This window comes from Saccopteryx bilineata, chromosome 3 (genome assembly GCF_036850765.1).
Source record: "Saccopteryx bilineata isolate mSacBil1 chromosome 3, mSacBil1_pri_phased_curated, whole genome shotgun sequence".
Classification (NCBI taxonomy): Eukaryota; Metazoa; Chordata; class Mammalia; order Chiroptera; family Emballonuridae; genus Saccopteryx; species Saccopteryx bilineata.
The window spans coordinates 79,323,274-79,347,102 of NC_089492.1; the positions used below are offsets into that span (position 1 = coordinate 79,323,274).

Consider the following 23,829-nt stretch of genomic DNA (forward strand, 5'->3'; position numbering starts at 1 on the left):
AGGCTGAGCCTATCTACAGAGGTCCCTTCTCCATGACTCCCTCCTCTTGTCGCCATGTCTGGTCAGTGTGTGGGCAGAAACAGAAGACCAGAAAGTTTCCCTGAATGGACAAAGCGACCTGGAGTCAATTGTTGGAACTCAGGAGAAACCAATCACAACTGGCAGGTCTTACAAGTTCATAGCTATTGTGTGGAGCCAGCATCTTCCCGTTCAAACCCAAGTGTTCCTAGACGGGGTGACTCAGAGACCCAGGCTCCTTCCCAAATGTGGCCCTTCCATGCTCAGTACATGGCTCCCATGGAGGGAGGGCAGAGAAAACCAGAGCCACTGAGGAGAGAGCGGCGATTGTGTCTCTGGGGAGAGAGGTGGAGGGACGGCCTCAGGACCCGTGTGCCGAGTCGCTGTCCCACACCCCAGACATCATCTTTCTTCTGCTTTATCCTCTCCTTAGAGTTTCATATTTATTTCAGTCATCATGGACACTTAAATAATAGCTTTAATTATTCAGAAAAAATAATAGTATACATAAAAATTTATTTGTTGCTTTTAGAGGCATTGTGACTCCAGTTTGCATATGAAAGGGCTGGCAAAAGTTGTAAGGCCTCGCTTCCAAATTAAATTCTGTTCATCTGGCCAAGAATGACTCATTTTTTTATTTCATTAATCTTAAAATGTGACCATTTCCACACTCTTAGTAACATTTTCAAAGTACAGAATACTTCCTGATTCAAAAGATTTGCCAGTTAACTCTGCAGAACAAATCAGTTAGCACAGTATGACCACTAGCTGCCAAATATTAGCAAAACCCAGGCATTGCTTCCACTTCAAGGGCTTATTGGGGGGTGGGGTGGATAAATAGTATTTCAGCAGTGATATTTTGGCATACCAGCTGCGATAAATATTGAGATTATTGAGTTGTTTTTTTAATCAACCCTGGAATGTTTCATGTTTTTAGAAACCCTATTGTTTTCTTTGGTAAAATTTTTACTGGGTCACATTCAGAACTCACCATTAGATCCTGCAGGCCCCATTCAACTTCAAGATGGCATGACAGGCTGAACTCAATGGTAGGAAGCCCCACAGTGAGAAACAAATAAAAGATGAAACACGAGGAGATATGTCTCCCAGATATCAACTAAATTATCATGGCATGCCGGCAATAATCCAATAAAGGTGTCTTATAGACCGATTGGAGAGGAAAAATCTTAAATGCCTTTTACAAAATGAGGCTCCCTAGGGAAGTTACTTTAAGAATGCAGCCCTTAATCCTGGGCTTTTGTCCACTTTCATGTCAGTAGGCCCGTGGCAGGCTAAGGACTTCAAATTCTGTGTAAGACCACCAAGTCCCAGATCAGGGGAATGTCCCATGAATCGAAGCATTCATTCCCAACTTCCTTCAGTCTCCTGGACTTGGTTTGAAGCTCTCGAGAAAAAGTGTGAGAGCATTGCTGTTATTTGTCCAGTTTCATGAAGTGTATCAGTTTTTCATTTGAAGGACACCATGAGGTTGTACACAAACATGTTGTGAGGACAAGGACCGTGGCTGTTGTAAGCCAGCGTCCGAGGCAAGAATGGTTCCATTACTGCAGTTGAATGGCGAGCCCCTTCCCCATTACAGACATCACAACAGCAACGGTCCTTGCTGGAGAGTTGGAAAAAGGGTATAGACATTGATTTTTGATAAATACAGATAAAGAGTGGAGCCAGAGTATTTAGACTTAAAATCGACTCTGCTGAGAAAAAAAAAATCTGCAATTCATGTTATTTCTGAGAACACTGTTAATTGCTTCATGTTTAAACTTTCAAAAATAAATCAGGGGTTGAAAACAGGAAGCGGACGCTACAGTGCTATTTCTTTCTAATCAAGACTTTGTTTCCAGGGTCTTTGTCTTTATGTCAAATTATCAATTGTACATGCTTGAGATTTATTCAGTACAGAATTCTGTTCAAGTTGTATTTCAAAGGCAAGGCAAGGCACAAAGGTGGACCGGGCCAGGGCTGCTCCCAGGTCCTGTACCGCAGTGCCAATCCATGTGTGGGATTTTAGCATTTGTGACTAGTAACTTCAGAAGGGAGAAACTTTATAGCACAGTAGTACTGCTGTGGTACCTACATGTGCCATTTTGTATTTTATGAAATCATCACTCTGAGATGCGTGGAACATTTTCAAAATAAAAACCAGGTCCTTCATCACAATAAACTGAGAAGACCTGGACATGACCAAGTCATTGTCCTCAAGGATGTTATCATCTAATGAAGAGGATAGAAACGAAAGAAGCTGGCATCTATTAAATAAGACATAGCTTGGTAATTCTACATATGGTGTTAAAGAAAAAATTTTAAAGGCTACTGTATGTCATATAAGGCATTACTTGATAACTCTTAGAAGACAAGTTATAAACAAAAAGTTGTAGGACTATTAATGCATGATGGGACATGGTCAGGCAGGTTTGGTTTCTGTTCTGGAGATAGCTAGAAGTTCCAGGTACCAGATGACATGGCTGAAAAATTTAAAAATGACCACATCAAGGGACACTGGACAGTCCTGACTACATTTCACCTTTTCTTCACCTGCCCTCTCCCCGTCTTCTCTCCCCATTTCCTTCTGTCTCTCCTTCAATTCTTCTACTTCCTCCTTTTGTTCTTCCTTCCCTCTCCACCCATTCTCCTTTCCCTTCTTCTATTTTCTTCATTTCATAAAATGCATGCCTTCACAAAGGAGTTTATGCCCTTTGGACTGGTCCTTAGCCTTCCCTTTGTTTTACAATAGATTTCACCATTAGGAAGAATGGTAATGTATGCGACATGTTCGCTGGATACCAGCAGTCACATACATTCCAATCTGTCCCCTAGTTTCACACTTAAGAAAAAAAAATCTGTCACCATCTTAATGGATGATAGAAAAATTAGGATAACTCAAAATACTATTACTTTTCCATGTTAAACCAGAAGGAGACTTTTCCTTAAGTTTACCCTCTGTGAGGAACTGAGCATCTCACACCACCTGGAGATTCCAGTAACCCCCTAGAACTCTGATTCATCACACTCCAATGAGACCCAACAGTCACCAAACCCTGCACACGGATACACACACACACATACACAGATACACACATACACACACACACACACACACACACACACAGCTCCCAGTCAGGTGTTTGGTGCCTTGCTCAGAAATATGACCAACCAGGAAAAGATCAATAGATAGTTGAGAAAATACTCTACTATGAAAGAAAATAAAACATAGAAAATCAGAATTCCACAGAAATAGATAAAATATAGGGAATATAAAATTGAACCTAAAGAACCTAAAAACCTATCATTTATATCCCTCAAGATAGAAAAAATTTTCTATGAAAAATATATTATTAAAAAGAAAGATATGGAGAATAAGAAAAAAATTTGTATGAATTGAAATTATAACAGACATGAAAAATTAAAAAGTTTAGAACAGGAATTTAAAAGATCAAAAAGTCAAAAGACATGGAAAGTAGTAAAAAGAAGATTTTTAAAACAATTAGAGGCTTAGTCCAGAAGGTCCATATCTAGAAATAGTTGTTTCACAAAGAGAAAACAGAGGACATTATCAAATAAGTAATGCAAGAAAATGTCCTAACTGAAAGATGGGAGTTTTCAGTGTAGAGAAGAATTTAAACCTTCAAACAGAGAAATAAAAGCCACATACAAAGTCTCCAAATCAGGGTAACATCAAAATTCTCAACTTTAGAAAATCGTAATCATCAAATAATAATTTAATAATAATTTTTAAGAACCAAGGGCACGTGTACAATGAAAAACACAGTATATAAAGATTTGCTAAAACCATCAATATATTTTTGAAAAACGGTGGTGAGAAAAGCTATCATCCTATTTTATTTGAATGATTTAACTGTTTTATGTTAAGATAATAAGTTTTTTCTATTTTGTGGGCCATATGTATTTTATTTAGTTTTCTTTACTTAGAATGTATTATAAGGAATGCCTCAAATTTTATCAAGTGTCTCTTTAGCATCTACTGATGAAAATCATACTTTTTCTCCTTTCTTTTCATGCCAGATTATGTTTACAGATTTCCAGACTTCAACCCAACATTAATTTCCTCTCTCTAGCTGATACTGACTTATGATGTTGCTCTTTTTTCTGATGAGATTACGACTGAGTTCCTTTCCTTTTCATCTTTTCTCTTTAACAAGGAAAGCTTGTAAAGCTATAAATTTTTCTGAGTCAGGTTCTCACTGTTTCTCTTTGGTTTTGGAAAAAGTGTTCTTTCTTCCTAGATAACGCAAAAGTCCCATTCCACTTCTTTAATCCTCCATCCATCTGAATGGTGCCATAGAGTCTGGTACTGGTGCCCGGAACAAAGAGAGCCAGATTCAGACACCCCCTCCCCACATGTGAGGAGCACCATGGTCCATGTGGACATTGGAAGTTGATCTTTATAAGATCATGAAATTTCAACTTGGTAGATGTCACAGAACTACATAATGCATTAATTCCCTTCTCTACAATATCCCTAACAGATGGCTTGCAGGCTTGAGTTGGGGCATGCATGCCTGTCACCAGGGTTGTCCTATATCACACAAGATTTTGTGCTGGTATTTCCCTCTAATGATTCTAGTCTTCTTCCCAGACTGTGAGCAACTCAAGGTATTTGGAGAGCATTCTTATATGCCTTGGTGATGTTTAGATCCTTGTCATTACTGCTCTTTAATACTCATTCTGCTTCTGGGGCCATAGCAAACAAATTCAGTGGCTTTTCCACTAGACAACCTCTCAAATACCTATATGATTGGCTGCCTTTCTTCCTGAAGCCTTTCTTCTCCAGACCAAGCATCCTTATTATCCAACCATCTGTATACTAGCGTCATTGCTTTGAGACTTCTTGCCATCCTAAACTCCTTTATCTGTATTCATCCCAGTTGCTAAAAACACTTCTAAAACCTCTCTGAAATGCGCTAAACTAAATATTTCCAAGGGTGTCTCAAAAGTGGAAGCCCAGTGGAATTATTAATCTTATTTTTTAAAGATGCTGCCGTCTAGCCTGACCAGGCAGTGGCACAGTGGATAGAGCATCAGATTGGCACGTAGAGGACTCAGGTTCAAAACCCAGAGGTCGCCAGTTTAGGCGCAGGCTTACCAGCTTGAGCATGGGGTTGCTGGCTTGAGTGTGAGATCATAGATATGACCCCATGGTCACTGGTTTGAGCCCAAAGGTGGCTGACTTGAGCAGGGGGTCACTCACTCTGCTGTAGCCCCCTGGTCAGGGCACATATGATAGAGCAATCAATGAACAACAAAGGAGACTAAGGAGCCACAACGAATAATTGATGTTTCTCATCTCTTTCCCTTCCTGTCTGACTCTATCTGTCCCTCTCTCTGCCTCTCTGTCTCAGTCACAAAAAAAAAACAAAAAAAAAAAACGCTGCCATTAATTGAAGGCCTACTAAGATTTCATCAGCCATTTGGTGGTAAAATCTTAACAGTGAACATTGACAAAAATCCCTAAATATTCCTTACACCAATGTTTGGTGAGATACAGACAATATAAGTTGTGCTCTGAAACTGAATAGGTCCTGTTGATGCCTTGGTTCTCTTATTTAGAAAAGAATAATATTAATGCAAACTTGGGATTTTTGAGACAGTTAAATAATTTGATGTATATAAAGCACCTAGAACAGTGAGTGATAGATGCATAGATGCAAAGCATTCAGTAAGTTCACTGTTAACATTATTATCATTGCTGTTGTTATCATTATTATGCCTTTGACATCACTCTCATATATGTATAATCTGGTCTCCACCATGAGGAACATGGTCAGGTGATAGACTTTCCCTTGAAGAAAAATTATTACAATCCAATAAGTTAAATAATAAAAACCACTCATACCCTTTGGTTCTATGTCACCTATGATCATTCTCAAATACGTAGACCACAGGAATGCCTACACTGGGTTATATCGGTCAAGGTCCAGTCAGGAGTCTGGCGATAGACCCCACACTAGTCGTTTTAGTAGGACAATTTAATATGAGGAATTCTTAACTAGCAACATACAGTTAGCTACTTCCAAAGAGTAGAAGAGACAGCAGAAGACAATCAGAATTGAAAATGTAGGAACCAGTACTGTCCCAGTGGCTGAGGGGAAGAACAAGGAAGGCATGACCAGGAGTGCCCACCTCTGCTCCTGGCTGAGAGTCACAGTCCATTGCAGAAGGTGTGACTGTAACCCACTGAAGCAGGATGTTTGTTAGGGTGTTGATGGGCTGGGGGGTAATGAGTAGGCACCCTCCTGCCTGGGTGCCTGTGAGCATCAATGGGTCCCCCATATGTTGCTGACTCCCATGCTGGGGGAGCAAGAAGAAAAGCACATGGAACCTGGAAAAAGAAGGCCTTCTTTTTCTTAACCTCTCAGTTTCCTCCAGAGCGCCCCCTACTGACAGACTCTAAACAGAGCCAACTGGGTTTATAAGATCCAGCCCCAATATCACAAAGCAAAAGAAAAAAAGGAAAGATTGAGAGCAGATAGACAATAAATTGATATTTATTGGCAGAAAAGTCTAACCCAAAATGGCCACTGTAATGGTCTAAAATTCTAATATCAATGTTCAGGTGTTTAGGATTTTGTTTTCTACAAAAAGTAATAATAATAAATGTTATAGCAGATAGTTCCACAAACATGTAACATTCAATTCAAAAAATATCCCCTGGGTTACAACACACACTCTACCTTTTCAGGGCTCCCCACTGAGTGAGGTAGAGGTGCACACAGGCAAGTACCTGTCTTATGTTAAGAAGAGAAGTGATAAGAATGAGCCTGTGCATTTATAACTAAACTCAGTTAAAACAGAAGATAGATCATGTGTGGCAGGATTTGACATGATGTTGTATTGGAACAGCAAGAAACAGACATCCTGCCACACAATCAAGAAGCCAAATTAAGAAATTAGGGAGTTGCCCTGGCCGGTTGGCTCAGTTGTAGAGCGTTAGCCTGGCGTGCAGGAGTCCCAGGTTCGATTCCTGGCAAGGGCACACAGGAGAAGCACCCATCTGTTTCTCCACCCCTCCTCCTCTCCTTCCTCTCTGTCTCTCTCTTCCCCTCCCACAGCCAAGGCTCCATTGGAGCAAAAATGGCCTGGGTACTGAGGATGGCTCTGTGGCCTCTGCCTCAGGTGCTAGAATGGCTCTGGATGCAACAGAGCAATGCCCCAGAAGGGCAGAGCATTGCCCCCTGGTGGGGATGCCGGGTGGATCCCGGTTGGGCGCATGCGGGAGTCTGTCTGACTGCCTCCCCGTTTCCAGCTTCAGAAAAATGCAAAAAAAAAAAAAAGAAAAAAAGAAAAGAAAAGAAATTAGGGAGTCTTTATTAGCCATCTGCACAACTGCATAGAGATTGAAGCCTTTCAAATCAATGTGGCCCCAAGTACAGTCTGGGACTAGCTTTTAAAGGCAAAATTACATACTGACTGAGGAATGGGGAGGAGAGAAAGCATAGCAGTAAAACAAAGCAGTGAAACAAGCTTTCTTACAATGTTTATCTATAGGGTTAATTCAGGGAGAAACATTCGGAGAACACCTGCAACCTTGCAAAGCTAGCCCAAGGCCACAGTCTGGATACCAGCCCAAGGCCAGGAATAGGCAGTCTTTTTAGAAAAAAGTAAGTTCTTCTAAAAGTCTCTTTGTTTTAGAGACAGTAAGTTGTGCCAAAAAATTTTTATGCTAAGAGCCTTTCTTTCCTATATTTCAATGAGTCCTCCTGGAATATTTTACTGCACAAACTTTGGTGTCAAGAAATTCAGACAAATTAGATGATGTTCAAAGACGGGAGGCAGAAATGATTAATGGAATGGGTTTGTGAAGGGAAAGGCTAACAGAAATAAATCTGTATAGATTAGCTATGTGACAGGAACAGCAGAGAGCTGGTAAGCATGAGTGCAGTACAGATACAAAAAGACAATCATTGAACAATAATACAGTCAGGACAAAATAACAAAGCAAGTAGCAGCACAGTAGGTAGAATTTAGTCTAACTCAACATACTTTTTGACTGAGGAAGAATAGTTAGATTTTTAAGGATGGATGCATGTTTAGCACAAGGAAGATACATCACGTTGACAGATGGACACCTTGAGCAAAGACCCTAACAGGGAAGTCTGTTGAGCAGCTAGGCCAACTAATGCAAACAGTGTGTAGCAAGATGAGATCTTTCTCTCTGAGAGGAAGAGGCATCTCTGGAGCACCCAAACAGGAGGTGCTGAATGACTGAAGAGTAAGCTAAGAAATTGTTGAAGAATATTGGAAGGAGCAGCTGCATTTTTGGAGAGGAATGAAGTGTGAAGTTGGAGAGTTGTTGCTGTTCCTTATTTTGACACTTCGTAAAAAGAGTGCTTTTAGGTTGTTAGCAACGTAGATGATGGGTATGAGAAGAGGACATACTAGGGACCAGGAATACCAGTTGGGAGCCCATTTACTGGTCCAGGCAAGACTACTAGCTCACTTTCCCAGCCATCACAGTAGCTGGGATGTTTGGGTCACCTGCTTTCCTAGTTATAGCTCTCACATCAAATGTACCAAGTGTTTATAAAAAAAAAAAAGTTTCATTCTCATGGTAGCTTTATAAAGTAGTCATGAATTGAAGAGGATCATATATATGAATATTTTTTTCATTTATTCTAGACCAGAAGTCAGAAGTGAAAACTAAACCCAATTTTGGGATTGCATGTGTAAATATTCATTCTAAGAGAATTTAGCATAGAGAAGAGTAAACAGCACCCCATCCAGGGTGATGCTTCCAAACTAAGAATCCCTCTGTTAACTCAGCCAGAGAGAGAAAAATAATTCTCTTTTTTTCTTCTCTTTCTCACTTGATCCCAGAATTCACAAATTTTTCAATTAAAGTAATCATCCTTTAAATGGGGGGGGGGGAATGGTAATCTTGACTCTTAGCAAGTAGGAGACCAGAACACTTACATGGGCTATGTGAGTTGTTTTAATCTTTTGAACTTCTTAGTCACTTTATCTTCTTCAGCTGCCAGGTCCTGGTCCACAGTAAGCCTGGACTTCTATAAATCCTTTAGGTTCTTGCTAGCCTCCTCCCCCAATCCAAGAAATCCTTGGTAGTACGTCAAGTATTTTATCATTTATGTTTAGAATAAATAACTTAATTCACTATTTTTGAATTTATGTGTATATGCATATCTATAGCACACACATACACACACACACTCAGAAGTAAATTTAGAGGCCCTAGCCAGTTGACTCAGTGATAGAGGGTCAGCCCAATGTGTAGATCAGCGGTTCTCAACCTGTGGGTCGCAACCCCGGCGGGGTCACCTAAAGCCATCGGAAAATACATAATGCATATCAGGTATTTATATTCTGAATCATAACTGTAGCAAAATTACAGTTATGAAGTAGCCACCAAGATTATTTTTTGGTTTGGGGTCACTGCAACATGAGGAACTGTATTGCGGGGTCACGGCATTAGAAAGGTTGAGAACCACTGGTGTAGATATTCCAGGTTTGATTCCCAATCAGGGCACACAGGAAAAGCACCCATCTGCTTCTCCACCCCTCCCCCTCTCACATCTCTCTCTCTCTTTCTTTCTCTCTCTCTCTCTCTCTCTCTCTCTTCTCCTCCCCTCCTGCAGCCATGGCTCTATTAGAGTAAGTTGGCTCTGGGTGCTGAAGATGGCTCCTTGGTCTCCACCTTAGGTGCTAAAAAATGGCTCTGGTTGCAACCGAGCAAGGTCCCCAGGTGGGTGGGTAAAGCATTTCCCCCTAGTGGGCTTGCCAGGTGGATCCTGGTCGGGGCACATGCAGGAGTCTGTCTCTGCCTCCACTCCTCTCACTGAATAAAAAAAGATAAAAATGAAATAAATTTAGAGATTTATACATATGAAAATGGACAGATTTTTTCCCCACATATTATCTTGGCAGAGTTTTTAAATTTGTTCAAGTGTATGTATATACCATATTTCCCCACATATAAGATGTTTTCATGCATAAGATGCACCTTAATTTTGAGGCCCAAAATTTGAAAAAAAATATGTATTACATAGTTATTAAACTCAAATTTTATTCATAACAAAATTCATACAACTCCTCATCACTGTCAAAACTTCCATTTATTAGCTTGTCCTCATCTGTCTCTGATGATGAATCACTGTCTTCATATATTGCCTCATCCCAAGTTCCATCTATGGCATTTGAAATGCCACACTTCTTAAATGACTTGACAGTGATCTCAATATTATCCCAGGATCTTTTCACCCAGGTACAAACTTCTCCTATAGTTGGTTTCTTCATTCTTCCTGCTGGTGTCAAATTGTCCCCAGAAGACTTCATCCATTGGTCCCATTTCTCTCATGGCAGCTTTGAAAGGTTTGTTAATGCTGACATCAAGTGGTTGGAACTGAGGTGTCAAGCCTCCAGGTATGAGAGCAAGTTTTGTTTTTTGCTCTGTAGCCATCTCCTTTGTGGCTTTTTTTTGTTTTGTTTTGTTTTGTTTGTTATGTGTGCCTTGAAATGATCAAGCACCAATAGGGCAGATTTGCGTAAGAGTCCACCTGGTCTCCTTCTCCAAACTTTCTCAAACCAGATCTTCACCCCATCCTGATCCATCCCACCCTTGTCATGAACATGGACAATCACTCCTTGAGGAATGTCTTCTTTTGGCATTGTTTTGCATTTGAAAATCAGCATAGAAAACAGCTTAATTCCATCAGCACAACAAGGTAGAACAACTGTAGAATGACTCTTTTCATGTCCACTTGTCTTCACTGTTACAGTTTTCACCCCTTTCTTATCAACAGTTCTGTTACAGTGGTACCTTGAGATATGAACAGACCAACATACGAATTTTTTAAAGATACGAGCTGCGACTCGGTCCATATTTTTGTTTGAGATCCGAGCGAAATTCCAAGATATGAATCGTGATTCAGGAAGCTGCCACTAGTTGGTGCGTTTGCACACGGGTCCAGTATCGGCAGTTTGATATACAAGTTGACTGATTTATGAGCTCAGTTACAGAACGAATTAAATTTGTATCTCAAGGTACCACTGTACTTGGGACATCAAATTGAAGGGGAACTTTGTTCATATTTGCAATCTGTCCCAACTCAAACTGATGTGTCTTCCGACATTGAATGACAGCAATGATGAAATTCAAGGGCCTTTTTGCTCATAGCTTTCAGGCATCTTTTGGGCAAGTCTGATGCATGTACGCATCCTTAGTCCATTCTGTTTCATGAACCTGAAGCACCAGTGGTGTCCTCCTGTGAAATCAGTAACTTCTTTTTCATCAGCAATTCTTCTTGCCTCATGCTGAACCATCTTTGTGGACACAGGAATTCCAATTGCCCTTTGCTCTTCAATCCATATCTTCAATTCTCTCTCTCAATCAGGCCATTTTGCTGACTTGCGTCACATAGCCTTCTTCTGCTGTGGCATTTTCAGTAGGGTTTCTTCTTCCCATAGCCAGTCTCAGATTGATTTCTCAGCTGGAAGAGGACCAAACTTACATTCAGCAGCACAATTTCCAATCACTTTTGCAAACTGGATCACTTTTAACTTGAATTTGGCACTATATGAAAATCTTTTCTGAGCCATTACTGGGTAGACCGTGGCAAAATGTAACCTACCATAATATATAATACCAGTAACAAGTGCAAACCAAAGAACACAAAGACAATAAGTGCAAAAAAGCGGGAAATGCAAGTAAAATAATCTACAACTGTATAAGACACACCCAGTTTTTAGACCCCAAATTTTTCGAAAAAGGGTGCGTATTATACATGGGTAAATATGGGAAGTTGGAAGCCTATACCAAGTTTTGTGACAAGTTAGAAGCAGGATCTGTAGGTGCCTCTAAGGACACTTCCTGATCCATAAAGTAGGCTCTGGCCATCGTCCAGGTAGCCCGTGTCCTGGCTTCTGCATTCATGACTCCCACAGTGTACTGAAGAACAGCTGGACTAAGAGAGAAGAAACTTCCTAAAAGCACGTTCTCCATACTCACTCTGCATTCTCCTAGTGCTAATTCTTGCCTAGCTGGGAGGACGACCTGTTTAAGGTTCAGAAGGACCATTTCAAGTGCCATCTCTTTCAGGACGCCTTGAATCTCTGTTTCCCACCAACCACATCCTATAAACTCTCCTAGTCATTCTTATTTTTATTTTGGCCCTTGTGAGATTCTGCTTTGAATTATGGCCAGATGTGTGATTGTCTGATCCCTTACACTTAGAATGACTTTCCTTGAAGTTAGAAGCCATGTTCTGCTATTATCGACAACTCCCGGTATTGTGCTTGTAATAAGTACTCAACAATTGATTATTCAATTTACTTTAGAGAGCCAGATGCAGTCATTGAGAAGGCTCCAGCAATAGTCATTATTGGCAGGATGTCTGTTAAGAAGCCATTAAAATGCTCCCTCCCTGTGCTAAGGAGTTTATTAACATTCTTCAGATTATACTTTAATGAAGTTTAATGATGGAAAAGAACAAGAAATACTTTGGTGTATTTGTCTGCTCCTACGAAGGGGGTTTTATGAATTCACAGGAATTAGAGAAAATTGGTCTCATATTGCAAAACCCAATGAGTTGTGATTTTTTTCTTCTAGAAATGAAAGAGTTTAAATGAAATTCCAGGAACACTACTAGGTCTCATTTAATCTTCAGTAAAAAAAGAGTGTGTGTGTGTGTGTGTGTGTGTCCGCAGTTGCTTTACCAATTCTGATTTCTCATTAAATTTTGAAGGAATCTGAGCAAATAGAATAAAGGCACATTGAATAGTAGAATAGAAGTCATAAACGTGTACCAGATTTAAAAAAGAAAATACAAAGTATTTTTTGTGCTAAGTATTCAAAGCTCTTCTGGAAAGTCTAGTCCCTGCCCCTTGCCACTGACCTTGCCCCCAGACAACAAAAACATTGATGTTTACCAGACTTAGTTTCTTCCTGGATGATGCCCAAACAGTCTAACTTTGTATCATTTTGTTTCTAGTGGCCTAAGGACCGGACTGTCATGCAAAAGTACTGCAATGAACTTTGCAAAAGTCCCCCCCTTAAAAGCTGAAAGAGATTAGCCCCAAGCATGACAACAGCATTCTTGGTTCATGAGGGGGAAAGGGGATCTTTTCTAATGTGAAATACAGTCTGGTTTTTTTCTGTCAGTAAAATTCTAGGATACATAAAATACCTCAGAAACTAAAATACAACTCCTAGAAATGCTATTCTTTGATAGCTAATGTCCAGTAGAGTTTTACAAAGAAAGAAAAAAGAGGATTTTTGTAGAAGAGATACAGCCTGATCAGTGGTGGTGCAGTGGATAAATTGCTGACCTAGAGCACTGAGGTTCCTGGTTTGAAACCCTGGGTTTGCCTTGTCGAGGCACATACAGAAAGCAAGTACAAGCTGATGTTTCCTGCTCCCCCCTTCTCTCTCTCTCTCTCTCTCCCTTTCTCTCTCTCTCTCTCTCTCTCTCTCTCCTCTTGCTGAAATGAATAAATAAAATATTTTAAAAACAAGAGAGAGAAATGCAAACTGCGAGAGGGGAAAAAAGAAGACAAAAAAAGAAAGAAATTAAATTGGGTGGCAGGAACGCCAAGAAAACATGATGTACATGCATCGGACTTGCCCTGGGGTGTTCTCTCTTTGTCTGCATGGATCCCTTTCCCTTCCTGGGAAACCCTGTTGGATGTTACAGCTTATGACCCAAGCCAGCAACAGCCTTAGCACGTCTGCTAAAAACCCAAGCCATTAAGGCAAAAGCAGGCTTGTCATGATTACCAAGACAAAGGCTGTTTGTGCCTTTCATGTCATTATTAACTTGACAGGTAAAATTGAGTTTGTGATGGCAGATGGTGGAGCTTGGAGGTTGAATAATTCTGGATGCTCAGCTCTCACCTGTTCTTGTAAATATGCTTTAGCAGTCAGGGTGGGGCACACGGAAGCAGGTTGGACAAGATCATTTAAGCAGTCACTGAGAAAAATAAAAATGGGAGTTTTATTTTTCATGCATTTTTAAATTTCCAGAAGGCTGTTCAATTACTGAAGGTCAAAGATACCTAACTGGATTATCACCATCATCCGCCTTAGGAATGTTTATTAATTGGTTCATGTGTCATAGTTTCTTCTTGCTATTAAGCTCTGCTGTTTGAGGTTATAATATTAAAAAAAAAGAGTCTCAGGAAAAAAAAAGATTATAAAACAATTACCATATCTCAAGTGTATGTCAACAGAGGAATGGGTATAGAAGATGTGATACCTACACAATGGAATATTATACAGCCATGAAAAAGAACATTCTGCCATCAGTAATAGCATGGCTGGATCTTAAGGACATGATGCTAAGTGAAATAAATCAGACAGAGGGAGACAAGTGCTTAGTCTCACTTACACGTGGAATTGGAAAAACAAATCTCAGGAACAGACAAATGGTGCCAGCAGACCTAGGGGAGATGGAAAGATGTTATTCAAAGGGGACACACTTCCAATTATAAGATGAACATATTCTTGAAATAATCAAACATGAGATAAAATGATGATTACTTATGATCACTGAGTAAAAGTAGCATAACTTTAAAGAAAATGGAGTGTATATCTATATACATATATTGATACACTGTGTTAGTTTATTCAGTCATAAAAAGGAATGAAATTCCGTGATGTGCTACAACATGTATACACCTTAAAAACATTATGATAACTGGCCAGACAAGGCAGCAACACAGTGGATAAAGCATCGGCCTAGGATGCAAAGGACCCAGGTTTGAAACCCTAAGGTTGCCAGTTTGAGCACAGGTTCATCCGACTTCAGTGTGGGTCACTGGCTTAAAAGTGGGATCATATAAATGGCCCCATGGTCACTGACTTGAAGCCCAAGGTCACTGGCTTGAGCCAGGAGTCACTGGCTCAGCTGGAACCCTTGGGTCAAGGCATATATGAGAAAACAGTCAGTGAACAACTAATATGCCACAACTATGAATTGATGCTTCTTATCTCTCTCCCTTCCTCTCTGTCCCTATCTGTACCTCTCTCTGTCTCTGTCTCTCTTGCTAAAAATAAAAGAAAACATTATGATAACTGAAGTAAACCAGACTAAAAAGACAAAATGATTCCACTTAAACGAGGAGCCTAGAATAGAGAAACTCACATGACGAAAAGTAGAGTGGAGGTTACCACAGGCTATGAGGAAGGAATACAGAATTTCTGTCTGGGATGATGAAAAGTTCTGGATATGAGTAGTGGTGATGCTTGCACAACATGGTGAATGTACTTAATAGCACTAAACTGTATACTTAAAAAAAGCTTAAAATGGTAAATTCTAGGGCAATTAAAATAAATGACTGAACATTAAAGAAATAATCACTTCCTTGTAGCACAGATCCTCCATTCTCAATGCAATTAAATTCCTTCCGGCTTGGGGAGGGTCGCACAGTGTTGTGAGAAAGCCCCAGACTTGGACTCTAAAGAGTTTTCCTCTAGTCTCAGCTCTGTCATTTCCTAGTGACAGAAATTTGAACAAGTCAGTGAGGTCCTTTGTGTTTTAGTTTCTTCCAGTTGCAGTTGTTTTGAGGACAAAATTAAAAGGAAATAATGCGTAAAAAGTATCTCATTACAACATAATCAACAGTTCAAATGCTATAGAGATGTTTACCTGAAACCTATGTACCCTCATTGATCAATGTCACCCTATTAAATTTAATCTTCTAAATAAAAAAAAAAAAGTGTTTCGCAAACTCCCATGACTATATGAGTGTGTGGGTGCAATTTGTATCATATATTCTTTTAAGGTGCTTAGTCATACCAATCTCATCTCTAAAATGCATTTAGTAATTCCTATTTAAATACTCTATAATATTGTTATTGCTGATAAGATGTAGCCAAAGTGGCTTTAAAATATTTTTTTCTTCTATGTAAAGCATCAAATCATAGTTTTTAGAATTAAAAATATACCTGAACTTCTGAGGAAACCACATTTCTATTTGCCATGCTCTGAGGGAATGGGTCACCAACCCTTCTCATTTTTTTAAGCTAGTTCTATACCTTTTGTTCATTGTTTAGCTTTGCTGTACATACTTTAGGAAGAAGGGACAACTCAATTGTGTCTCGCCTACACAATTGGCGAGAAAGGAAAAAAACGGACTACAGTTATATTTAATTGCAAGTATTTTGAAGATTTATTTTGCTGCCTGCTCTTCTTCTCTGTTTCAACCATCATCAGTCTCTACATTGTCAGACACGTGACAGTACGTTGACATGGCGTGATAGCCAATGACACATTACCTTGAAAAACTCTTCAGACACATAATTACGTTGAAAATTAAGTATCTTAAAAAATGACCTAAGTTGCTTTCTAGAGCATCATAAATTAGTACCAAAATCAGTGTGCTTGAAACAAATGTCAACTAATTTTCTGTTTTCCCCTTAGTGGTTACGTCTTAGACTATGACTACTACAGAGATGATTTCTACAATCGGTATGTAAATGTTTCATCTTTGCTTCCCTTTAATTTATCTTTTAAGTATTTTGTACATTGTATTCAGACATTCTTGACTGATACATTTACAATAGTATTTTATCATAAAAATAAAAGAAAATACTGAGCACCCCAAAATACATTTTAGATAGTTTCCTGTTTTCGTTGCACTTACTGAGGTATATGAAGAACAGCTTGGACTTTGAGGACTTTAGAAGTGCTTCAGCCTAAGATTCTGTGTCTGATATTTGGGTAATATTTCAGAGATTTAATTAACCAATTTTATTTTCCAGGTCTGTTGTTGACTTAGAATTTCTCAAGACCCAGTTTTATAGACTCAGAGAATGACTTCAACCTTCTAAAATACATCTGTTTTCATATGACACATTGAAAATGCTAGATTGTTTCGATTCAGTAAAATACACTGTTCACTTGCTCTGCATTGCAGTGTGGGGCCACACTTGGAACTGTGTGCAACTACTGACTTAAACAGGTTATTTCACTAGTTATCCTTTTATGACTATATATGAGTTTTTAGGAATTATTTTCTCAAATTATTTCTGTAAACTTTATTATTTTAAGTATCAAAAAGCTTATAATAATTTGTCCTAAAAATGATGTGAAGTTCTGACAGCATTAAAATAATCCATTTACTATTAAGAAAACATAACATTTAGAGTCTTCAAACTATTGCAAAATTTTAGTGTTTGACAATTTTAAAAACATTTTCTAACATAACGTTTTTTGTGAGTTGCGGACATTGTCCTAATTGCTACAAGTGAAGTTTTCAATCAATGCATATCGTCTGTTAGTCTGTCAGTATGATGTTGTTTGAGTAGTATAATCTCTTAAATATTTTATAACACAGGAGTCAGGAACCTATGGCTCGCAAGCCAGATGTGGCTCTTTTGATAGCTGCATCTGGCTCGCAGACAAATCTTTAATAAAAAATAATAATAACGTTAAAAATATAAAATATTCTCATGTATTACAATCCATTCATTTCCTACCGCTCATGTTCATTGGTTGCAAATGGCTGGAGCCAATCACAGCTGTCTTCTGGGACAACACCAAATTTTTATTGGATAATGCGTAATGTACACGGGTCGTTGTATGGCTCTCACAGGATTACATTCTAAAATATGTGGCACTCATGGCTCTCTCAGCCAAAAAGGTTCCCGACCCCTGTTATAACATGTGACTTGCTTCCACATTTTGAGAATTTCTAGCTAATGTGGAGTTCAGTCTAGATGGCAGTAGCCTAGGCTTTGAGCAAGCAGTCAGGGTTGTAGTTCCCTCACCTTTCAAAGAAGCCACAATCTGCATTGTTTTGCTATGTATAAATCATAGCTCAATAAAGTCACTAATTAGATTAGATCTCATTAGACAAATAGGTAGAGATAGATAGATGATAGATGATAGATAGATAGATAGATAGATAGATAGATAGATAGATAGATAGATAGATAGATAGAAGCTAGAAAAGCTTACCTGCCAAAGAGCAAGAACTTTTATCAGCCAAACAATTATAGAGTCTGAAGCTTTTAGATAACTCTCCACTACACAGAAAAATAGCTAACTCGGAACAATTTCCAAATAATTTATTTTGTCTTATATACAATTTGACGTGTCAGCATGCAAGAGGAGTTCAATGTGGTCGTATTGTCAGCAGGCTGTCTAAGCAGCTGCGCTCCTATGTTTTTCCACTTTTCGCACTTGGCTGAGAAAGACAGAAGCGCCTGCCACAGTGGAGAGAGTCACAAGTTCCCTGTGAACACTGGCTCCTGTGAACAGAGAGGTCAGACAAGATAAATAGCTCCCAAAATCCACGCTAACAATTTTAGCCATAGTGATTCCTCATAAGCGATACTCTGGTTAATTCTTTTTTCTATTTTTATTGTGGTGCAAACTTGGACAAGTTATTTAATACCACAAACCCTGTTGTCTCATCCATGAAGTGAGCGTGAAATTAATTCCTGCCTCATTGGGCTGTGCTGAGGATTAAATGAAAGTATATACACAATCAGCATTACACCTGATGTATTTTTAGTGCTTCATCAGTGTTAGCTACTAAGGGCAGTTAGCAGTAACCACTGATGATGATGCAGAATGGATTTCTTATACTGATGTTCACACAGCAAAGTCCCAGTGACGCAGAAACAAGCTGGTTGGTCAGGTGTTCTTCCATAACAGTCCACTGCAATGCCCCTGCCCCAGGGCACTCCAGTTCAGTTGACCACACTGACCTGCAGGGAGAGAGATCTCAGCTATTTCCTTTAACCCCAGGTGGCTTTGTTTTGGGTCTGGAAAGCATAAATTGCACCATTATATTTCACAGGGATGATTGTATGTGAAAATTGCCTAATGACATATTAAGGAACTGAGAAAGCAAAGAGAAAACTGTGAAAGAATTTAGCAACTGAGAGAAACAGGTTCCTCCTCTAGGCTTGGGGAAATGGTCAAAACTTAATGCAGAAAAAGTAATGGTCAGGCCCTGGCTGGTGGCACAGTGGATAAAGCATCAGCCCAGCATATGGACATCCCAGATTCAATTCCTGGACAGGGCACACAGGGGAAGCAACCGTCTGTTTCTCCCCCCTCCTTCTCCCTCTTCTCTACCTCCTGCCCTCCCACAGCCAGTGGCTCAATTGGTTTGAGCATGGCTCCAGTCGCTGAGGCTAGCTCCCTTGAAGCACATCATCCTCAGGTGTTAAAAATAGCTCAGTACTCAAGCATCAGCCCCAGCTGGGATTGCTGGTTAGGGTGCATGCAGGAGTCTGCCTCACTACTCCCCCTCTTCTCACCTAAAAAAGAAAAGAAAAGAAAAAGGGACTTTTAGAGTTGGCACTGTGAGTGGGGTCTTCTGCTCAGCCTAAAGGGGGACCCTGCCCTCTTCCAGGGACATGAAGGTCCTGTTCTCGCAGCCAGTGTGGCAAACTCCCTCTAACTGGGTTCAGCCATTGCTGCTGGAACAAACAGGTGCTGCCAAGAGAAAAACAGGGCCAGAGAGATGGTAAGAGGAACAAGACCCCAAAGCAAGGACAGGAAGCGGGCAGTAAGCAGCATGTCCTCTCTTCCTGCCCCAGTCTTGCTGTGTCCCCTCAGGTCCCTTGTGGGTATGGTTTGCAGAGTCCTGACCCAGCTGTGACTAAAGACATGACTTAAACTGGGGATTATAGCTTGGGAACTGACATGCATTTCCATGGCACCATCACCTGATGATGCCTGCCTCATTTGAGAATTCTAATGCACATAGTTGGAAATTTCCAACCCTTAGGTAGTTCTAAATGTTTATAAAGTTTCTTTATGGCAAGTTCCATCTTACTGTGGTTGTTCTAATACATGGGCCCAGCAGTAACTTTTCCAAAGACTAATTTCACGTCTGTCCATGAGTTTAGGGTTGATGAAGAGCATCACTGAAGAAGGCTTAAGTGGCTGTTCTGAACATCTATCTTTTTATATCACACAAAGCACTGGGCAGGAATTTATAGCCTTCAATGGTATTTTCTTCTGAAAGGTCAAGTATGGCTCTACATCAAAGACTTTACATGTTATTAAAAACAAAACATAAATATAGACATTCTTCCAAGTAAAGCAAAGGGAGATGTGTGGCCAAAATCACACTGAATCACCCCCAGGAAATGTTTTCAATTTCCGAGATGTGAGCAGTTTGAAGCAGCCTCTGTTCTCTAGCATCTGGAAGAGCATTGAGTAGTTGAAACGCTGGGAACAAGTGAACTTCTGTTAACAGGGAAGAAGAAATGCCCCGGGCGCTTGACCACAGAGAAAACACATTCCCAGTAAATGAATCCAGTGGCCATCGCTCAACTCTGGAGCCCTTCTGACCTCCTATAAATTAACAGAAGAGAAGCTGCTAGAGTTGCAGTTCATAAAAACAAACAAACAAACAAAACAAAACAAAAACACCCTAGGTTGCAATTGTTTCAGATCATTGATTGTGGAACACAGTCTATATTCATGAATATTGGAAAAGCATATTAGCAAGAGGCAATGTCTATGTCATTATGCAAATTTTAATCACCCGCTGGTAAGAGTGGCCTTCTACCAAAAACATTTGGAAATAAGCAGCACGGGATAATTGACAGAGTATAGGATTTGGAGACAGAAGACCTGAGTTTCCAGCCTAGATGTGCCTGTGTTGACGGCTTAAATTTGGGCAAATTACATCCTCCCATTTTTTGTAAGTTTTCCTCATGGGCAATATGGCTCAAAAACACCTACACTGCAGAATTATGAGACTTGATGATTTATTTTATTACCACTCAAATGTATTACCTTTTTAATTACCCAAAACTCTGTACAAACTATAGCAGAGAGCAAAGTTGTACAAAATACAAAAATTATGTTAAGGTCAAAATATTGCAAGAAAAATCATTCAAAATTTCAATCACTTGACCTTAAAGGCCTTTCCAAGATGTATTTCCCCAAGACTTGGGGAGTGGAGGACTTTACTGATAATCTTAGAGAAGTTTAATGACAAAACAAACAAACAACAAAAAAACCCACAGAAATATAAATTACTCATTTACTGGTCTCGAGTGAAACGAGTCTTTAAAAATTAGCTTCTGATCAGTTGTAACCAAAAACTTATCTGAAGTCAGGGTGGAAATTATAGGAAGAATTAATGAATTTTGAGTAGTTCAAACAGTAGAGAAAAAGAGATATACTAAAAGGTTATAAAAATAACTATGTGGTTTTCAAATATATACATCCTTATTTTAAAATAAATAGGCACTTTAATTTGGTTTTATAGACTGTACATCTGTCAAAAGTTAAGCAGTGCTGAAGAGGTGGGTTCAAAGTTGAATCAAGTCCCAGGAAGTTCTCTGGTCCCTTGGTTTCTGATCATTAATTTGCTCCAGGGGCCCAGTGAGAACATGGCCACAACCCTATTCTCGGGGTTTGGCTGCGGGCAGCCCATTGATTTAGCCCCTTGTCCAATCCACATATTTTGTTAGCATTAAGCACATAGTGACTATAAGCTTTAGTTCATAAGTAAGGAAAATGAAGTCTTCTCATGAAGGAAATTTAGAAGTAATAGGTAATTGCCAATTCTTGAACTCACTATTTATCTAAAATGAAAATTTAGTGTTCAGTGAGAAAACTCTATGTAACTGTTATATTTTTCTCTTGAAGTTTAAAATCACATGAGCTGACAGTGAAAAATAGGCATTCAATGAAGACTCCATCAGACTATGATTTATTAGAATGTGCTGCATCTAACACACAAAAATTAATCACGGCAATTAAAATAAACATGAGAAGACCATTGAGCATGCTGGACAATGTTTATTATAAAGAGAATTAGCCAGAAAATGTGACTATACATATATTATATTTTTAATTATGTGAAAAATATTGATTAGTGTAGAAAAAAGATTAGAGAATGATAGTTGTTTTAGAATGTGAGACTGGGCCTGACCAGGCGGTGGCACAGTGGATAGAGCATCGGACTAGGATGTGGAAGGACCCAGGTTCGAGACCCCGAGGTCGCCAGCTTGAGCGCAGGCTCATCTGGCTTAAGAAAAAAGCTCACCAGCTTGGACCCAAGGTCGCTGGCTCAAGCAAGTGGTTACTCGGTCTGCTGAAGGCCTGCAGTCAAGGCACATATGAGAAAGCAATCAAGAAACAACTAAGGTGTTGCAACGAAAAACTGATGATTAATGCTCATCTCTCTCAGTTCCTGTCTGTCTGTCCCTATCTATCCCTCTCTCTGACTCTCTCTCTCTGTCCCTGTAAAAAAAAAAAAAAGAAAAAAAGAATGTGAGACTGGGAGTTGAGATTTTTTTCATGTATTCTTTTCTAAACTGTTGCTCTATTTTGCTCAAGTTTAATAATAACAAATTTTAAATAAAAATAATATTCAAAATTATATTCACTTTATATGTCAATATGCCATTGAATTGCCTTTGTCCAAAAAGCAGCTATTTTTAATAGCTAATGTCCTTATTCTTCCTAGAGACAGTATGTCTATTTTATCAAGTAAGTTAATATTAAAATTATTTACCAATTTTTAGATTTTGTTATTTAATAAAATTATATGTCTCCAATATTATTAAAGCAAACAGAAGTCCAAATAAGAAATGGGCACATGAAAAATGGAACAGGGCTATACTCGGTAGAAATTACCAACAAAGGACACACATATACTGAGATTGTTGCTCAAATGCATGTCCCATACTAACTGTATGTCATAAGTGCAGCTGTTTTTTTCTCAGTGCAGGATCAGGCCTGGCCAACATCAGAGGCTTTGTGATTCTTGGTGGGGTAAGCAGTAGAGATGTTGACAGACATTTCAGTTCTCTATAAACTGTTCTTCGATTGCATTGTCACTGAAGTAGCAGTGAATACAGTGGCTTTACTTAGCCTGAATTTTCCTTATAGCATTCTTGCACCATTATCTATTTTAGTTGGACTTTAGAAATTTTCTTCTTCTTTTTTTTTATTACATGGGAAATGAGGAGGCATAGAAACAGACTCCGGCTAATATCCTGATCAGAATCCACCCAGCAAGCCCTCTATGGGGTGATTCTCTGACCATCTGGGGCTTGCTCTGTTGTTCAGCAACCAAGCTATTTTAGTGCCTGAGGCAAGACCATGGAGCCATCCTCTGTGCTCCAGGGCCAACTTGCTTGAACCATTCAAGCCATGGCTACAGGAGGGGAATAGAGAGAGACAGAGAGAGAAGAAGGAGGGGGAAGGAGGAGAGAGAAGTAGAAAGAGAAGGAGGAGGGGAAAGGTAGAGAAGCAGATGGTTGCTTCTCTTGTGTACCTTGACTGGGAATTGAACCTGGGACTTCCACATGCCAGGCCAGTGCTCTACTGCTGAGCCAACTGTCCAGGGCCACTTTAGAAATTTACTTTACCAAGTTTATGGATTAGATTATTTAATGACCTGCTAGATTGCACTTCCGTGGCCTGGGGCAACTGTCCCTCCAAAGCGCTAGCCTTTCATCACCAGGCAGCATCTGCCCTGGCAGAGGTGAGTTGATTGCCACATTATCTTCTTCCTCAATAGCTTTGGATGTTGTCACTCATGAAAAATGCCTTCGTACTTTGGTCACTGACCTAAGGTGCTCTGGGTATTCAACTTATATAAAGAAGTAATGTAGCTCTTGTTCATGGTAGAAATGGGGGGCAAGATTGATTCTCTAGCCCCAGGAGGTAGGGAGGACATCCATAGTAGTCAGTCACCCTGCATACACTGCCACGCAAGCCATGTGCAGGGACACCCGTGACCTGTTCTTTGCGAGCAGTTTCTCAGCTCTAGACTTTGCCTATTCGCAGAGGACAGTGCCTCCCTTCAACTCTCACTGCACTTCTCTTCCTTTCC

The 23,829-nt window shown here is 39.7% G+C and overlaps 1 protein-coding gene across 7 annotated transcripts in view; it reads left to right on the plus strand.

Moving 5' to 3' along the window:
- RALYL (RALY RNA binding protein like) overlaps nt 1-23,829 on the plus strand; it is a 632,627-nt gene that overhangs the window by 514,852 nt on the left and 93,946 nt on the right. For all 7 annotated transcript variants that reach the window (XM_066266414.1, XM_066266415.1, XM_066266409.1 and 4 more), the window contains one exon: nt 16,428-16,475. In XM_066266414.1, the coding sequence (XP_066122511.1) occupies nt 16,428-16,475 (48 nt within the window). The remainder of the gene's footprint in view (nt 1-16,427; nt 16,476-23,829) is intronic.